At 35.4% G+C, this 5,995-nt stretch overlaps 1 protein-coding gene across 1 annotated transcript; it reads right to left on the bottom strand.

The window, feature by feature from the left end:
• Nucleotides 1–1,496: 1,496 nt before the first annotated feature.
• LOC107851289 (chitinase-like protein 2) lies at nt 1,497–5,344 on the bottom strand. The gene is made up of 3 exons (XM_016696245.2): nt 4,695–5,344; nt 2,500–2,659; nt 1,497–2,215 (listed from the first exon to the last, which is right to left on the bottom strand). Exons 1-3 carry the CDS (start codon nt 5,092–5,094, stop codon nt 1,801–1,803), a joined length of 975 nt encoding a protein of 324 aa, XP_016551731.1. The 5' UTR covers nt 5,095–5,344; the 3' UTR covers nt 1,497–1,800.
• Between the last annotated feature and the right edge of the window lie 651 nt (nt 5,345–5,995).

Consider the following 5,995-nt stretch of genomic DNA (forward strand, 5'->3'; position numbering starts at 1 on the left):
GGTCAAACTTCATTCTTTTAAGGATAAAATATGTTATTCATATATTATGGTCAAACACATAATTAAACTTCATTAAAATCTTAACTCAAAAATAATTTATCAAAAATATTTAATAAAATTTATGATCAAACGCTAACTAAATTTTCTGGTGAAATTGAGTGAGGTGGAGGCTCCAGAGGGTAGAGGCGGACCCACTGTTAGGGTGGGGAGTGCACGTGCACCCGTTAAGTTCGAAAAAAGTTCTGTATATGTATATACCTTAAGAAACTATTATATAAATCATGTGAACCTCATTGAACACTAATGTACTTTGGGCACGTTGGTTCTAGTTGATATTTTCCACTTTACCGCGTTGGGCTACTGGACTCATTTATTTCTACAAAGTTGAGGTTCATTTATCACCCTAAAATCCATATTTGGTCTATATATTTATATTTTTGTTATTGTTTAAGCCTTTACCGATCAGTCAGTCAGATATGACCGGATGAGACTGATCACACCTGATTAGTGAGAAATTCTGACAACTATCACTCATCAGTCGTTATTGAAACATTCTTGACCGCTTATATCAAAATAATGGTGTATTCGCGCTCTTTAAATCCTGAATTCGCGTAAGTCAGAGTGGCAAGGGATATGATTGAGAAATGAAGAAAATGTCAAAGTATATTTAGCTGTCACTTGTCAGCAAATGTTGCCCTTTTGGATAATCTATTTTCATTTCAGGTTCAATAATCCTATTGAAGCGCGGTTAAATTCGTCTCTTCATGGTATTCCTTTCCATTATAGTGAATTTCCTTTTCCTCTATCTGTAATTTTTCCTGTCAAGAATTTCCACGTAAATTTATTTGTGTTCTTGTTTTCTTCTGTTTTGTGGTATTGCTTATCCCTGTCCGTTTCGTAACATACACCATAACTGAAAGAGTAGACTACTCTATTAGAACAAGACTCAAAGACTCAAAAAATAAAGATGAAAGCTATGACATCCGTTGAGAAGAGTAACTTTCTATTTCTTGAGAGCGCAACTTTGACGGACCTGGTCCCTAGATATTATGAAAGTCATCATCAAAACGCAATACATCAATTTACACTACTCAACGTCGATGTTGCTTCCCTTATTAGTAGTTGTAGCACTACTCTTGTAGTTTCTCATTTAATGTCTGTTACTATCTATTGTATCGTATAGTTTGATTGTAGTATTATTTTGTTTTAGTACTGTTTGAAGGGGAGCTTTGGATTAACTAGTAAAGTTGTTGTGATATGATCAGGAGGTCACGAGTTCAAGCCGCCTTGGAAATAGCCTCTGACAGAAATGCAAAATAAGGCTGCGTATGATACACCCTTGTGCTGGAACCCTTTCTCAGACACCGCGCATAGCGATAACTTTAGTGCATCGGGCTGCCCTTTTTACCATATGCTATCTATTATCTCTTGTAATTCCATTACCATTTTCTTCTGTACTATTTTTGTCATTAACTGAGAATTTATCGGAAACAACCTTTTATCGCTATCGAAGACAACATCTTTTTCTATACTAACAGTAAGTTTTTTCACAAGAAAAAAAGAGTACTTAGCTGCTCATTTCTTCACTTTTAAAAGTTTAAAAGAATACAAACTAAGGTTTCACATACACTGCACTGCATTACACTGATCAAAATGCACTCCAGTATACTGACTCCCAAACACAGTTTACACCAGGAGCAGGACGACGACACCGATCATGCTCCACTTATTGTATGCTTTCTTAGTGAAAAAGTCGATGATAAAAGTAGCAAATGCAGGCTGTCGAAGATCCCATAAGCTTCAAGAAGCAGCAGCTGGGACAGAAGATGGATTGAAAGGTTTTTGTTCCGCGCAAGTGAGTAATTCGTGAGGTCCTGCCTCCTCCCGACCAATGCCCATCAAGTCGAGGAAATACAAGTAGTGTGAGATGATGTTGTTCATGGAGTCGACATCACCTTGGTTACAAACATTGTCACCGTAGAGGATGTTCATGGTGGTGCCAAAACCAGGAACTCGTTTAGACAGTGTATCGTTCTTTGTTGGTTTCCAGTTGCCAACGAAGGCATCGTGAGCTGAAGGCTGGCCCTTTTTGACTGGGTTCATCCACTGCCATATTGCAGCTTGGAAGGCCAAGGTTGCGTTTTGTTCAATGTATTCGGGATGATTCAACAGATCTACATTCAGTGCTTCGCCTATTTTTCCGTAGTTGTAGTTCCTAAGTAGAAGCATCAAAGGAAAAAAAACATATTTTTAATTGGAGCATAACAAAGCAACAAAGAGGAGAACTCAATCGGCTTGCATGGTCGGTTGGTAACGAAAAGCTATGTTGCTCAGATTCTCAAGATACAGTGCCACTTCCATATGAGATCCTCCGAAAAAATGCACTACCGTAGTACTTTTGGACGATCCACACACCGGTGGCATTTTTGGAAAGTTCAAGCAACATAGCAGAAAAAAAATCAATATACAATCTAGATGAATACGTAATGAAATATTTACCAGTAGATAGGCAAAGCACCACGTCCATAATATTGGACTCCAGGAGAGCATGGGTAGGTTAATTTGAAGTAGTCATCACAGTAATCTTGACTAGGACTCATTTCCTTGTTATAGCAAAGGCCCCAAGCCAATGGCCCACTGGTAGCGACTCCGTAACCACCTATTTACATTAAGTTGTAAATTGGCAGTAAGAGGAGATAAATCAATAAAAGTGCAAGCACGGTAGAATAAAACCAGAAGATTGTCCCTAAATTTTGGTTGATAATAGGCAGTAACAAGTGATTTTATCCTGTGATAGCTATTCATTCAAGAGGACGACAATTGGAAGTTAAAATGTACTTATATCTAAGACAAAAGTCTAGCTAGAAAAGAGCTTATATACACACGCACGAACACACAGAGATACAGATCAAGCAACAAGCTCCCTGATTTTTAAATGAATGGAATCTTAAGCGACTGCTTAACTGGAGCATACACAAGTCAGATGAAACAGAATTGGTTCACCATTGTTTGTTATTCTCATTATCTGGACTAGGCCAAACTAAATTGCTCAGACATCGATAGAATTAGCTCATCATATGTTAACTGCACAGATTCTCAAGACCTCAAGTTCACTGATTTTGCAAGCTATTGATATTTTCCGAGTACTGCTATGTTTGATCAAATTAAAGTTCAATCATAATCCATATACATTTTAATCCTTACAAGATCAAATTTTTTCATGAACTACTCTTATTTTCGAAAAAACCATTCACTTTCCTCGAGTTCTCTGAGGAAATGTTCTCAATATTACTTTCAAATCATAAGGAAATCAAACATGACATTTCTCCATTCATCTTTTCACCATTTTCTGAACAACAAAGCACCAAAAAGTTATGTTGCTCAGATCCTTCAAAAATGTTGCCAAGTGCTTGTTAGATCCTCCAAAAGTTATGCATTTTAGGAGGATCCGACACGTTGCAACAAATTTCTGCGGGACTTGAGTGACACAGTGAGAAAAAGGGAAATCACTCTATAAAAGGTGACACACATAAATAAATAAGACAAAAACAAGAAGTTATGGCTCAATCTCTTACTAGTCAAGGGTTGGTTATATGAATCCTCTCATACAACAACTACTACTACATCTCAGTCACAAACAAGTTGGGGTCGACAAACTAAGTTAAAGGGGCAGCCCGGTGCACTAGTGCTCCCGCTATGCGCAGGGTTTGGGGAAGGGCCCCACCACAAGAGTGCATTGTATGCAGCCTTACCTTGCATTTCTGCAAGAGCCTGTTTCCAAGGATTGAACCCGTGACCTCCTGGTCACATAGAAGCAACTTTACCAATTACTCCAAGGCTCCCCTTCGACAAAATAAGTTACATATATAAAATACTAATAGTAACAATTATAATATCACAGGTTCTACAAAACTTGAGATTCTCTAAAATATGTCATTTTTTCAAGCAATGACATACAACAACAACAACATACCCAATGTAGTCCACAATGGATCTACAGAGGTATACACAAATCTTACGGCTACCTCAGAGGTGAGTTTGTTTCCCATAGACCCTCGGCTCAAAAAAAAAAACAACATCGCAAAGCAATCCCAAAAAGGAATTAATGGAAGTACAAGAAAGAACAGGTGGTAACAAAAACAACAAATAGTAACAAAACAGTAAAATGGGCAGCTCAATGCACTGAAGTTCCCACTATGCACGGAGTCCAACAAAGGGGTAAGCTATTACCTCGGCTTGAACTCATGACGTCCTTTACCAGTTACGCCAAGGCTAGCTCCCCTTTATTAACCAAAGGGTACTACAACAAAATAATAATGCAATGACATACAACAACAACAACATACCCGGTGTATTCACACATGGTGAGGCCTGGGGACGGTAAAGTGTACGCAGACCATACCACTACCTCCTATGAAGTAGAGAGACTGTTTCCGATAGACCCCGGCTTAGCACCAATAGCAGTATAGCAGACATAAAACATAAATGCATATAAACTAGTACAATCTGCAAAATAAACTAACGCCACTAGCCATAAGATAATACTACAGCCATAAGATAATACTAAAAACTATCTATCCGACACCATAGACAACACTCAACACCACAAACAAGAAACTTCAGACACAAATAAGATAATAATGCAATGACATAAATTAAACTAAATTTAATTTTTTTTATAAAACAAAACTTACAAGAAGTTTTGCTACCAACATGACCAAGAAAAGAAGCAACTTCTTTCATCTGCATTTTTTTACCACCAGTAGTACCAAATCCTAAAGGCTGATACAAAGATGAAGCAATAATAAAAGATCTATAATCCCAAAAACCAACAGCATGAGCAACAGGTGAATTCCTCTTTGCAAACAAATTCTCAAACTGATATGTCTCAAAAAAATCTGAAATTGTCAAATTACAACAAAATCTTGATAACTTATTACACTCCCAATCTTTAACACACATTTTTTTACCCTTTACTATTTTCACTAATGTTGGTGGCCGTGATGATGATTCATTTTCATCACCATTTGTTAATGCACAAACTGTAAGCATTATTAGCATAAATCCTAACACTTTTATATTTAAAGTAACCATTTTTATCACTCAAGAATGATCTTTGGGAGCTAAAAATGGAGAAATTAGTGAAATGGGAAGATAAATTAGTGAATTTTGAGGTTTGGGTATGATTAAAAATTGGATCTTTTTGAGCTTTTATAGATTTTCTTGGGTTTTTGGTGAAGTTTTTTCCTTTGGTTGTAAGTGAAGAGAGTGGGACTAGTGAAAGAGATGGGAGTTAGATTAACTATCTTTATCAACCAATTAGGAAATAATTACAAAATAAAATAGTTCGGTGCATTAACTTTCCCTATGTGTAAATTTGGAGAATGATTCAAGCACAGGAAAGTTCTGGCTACGTGTAAAATTTAGGAAAAAAAACTAGATTATAACGAAGTTTTCGCTATGTCTAAGAATTGAAAAAATGACTAACAAAATTTCTGCGCTGAGTGAAATTTAGAGAAAGTTTCAATATTAAGAATTTATCGTCTAGAATTTTATTTTGTATTTGTGAAAAAGTTATTTTCACACTTTAAAATGAGAAAGAAATAACTTTGTATTAAAGTAGTTAAATATTTAATATTTTATCTATATTCATTATTGAAATTGTGTTTTTAATCAATTAAACTAGTTCATTTTCTTTAGTTTCTTATTTGTTGTTTAGTATCAAGGAATTAGATTAATTCAACTTTTCTTTTTTAATTTCTCATTTAGTATTTTGTATTTGTAAAATTTTGATTAGTTCAGATTTACACTACGAATGACGAATTTCAGATAAAAATAATTTCATTTTTGTTATACTTACAATTTGAAATAAAATATTAGTATATATAATATATAAATATAGGAAATAGATTCTGTTCTTCCAATAAATAAATCTTTGAACATTCCAGACTTCACATTTTTTGATATTTGTTTAGAAAGAACATTCTAGACATAG

The sequence above is a fragment of the Capsicum annuum genome, chromosome 12, assembly GCF_002878395.1.
Source record: "Capsicum annuum cultivar UCD-10X-F1 chromosome 12, UCD10Xv1.1, whole genome shotgun sequence".
Taxonomy (NCBI): domain Eukaryota; kingdom Viridiplantae; phylum Streptophyta; class Magnoliopsida; order Solanales; family Solanaceae; genus Capsicum; species Capsicum annuum.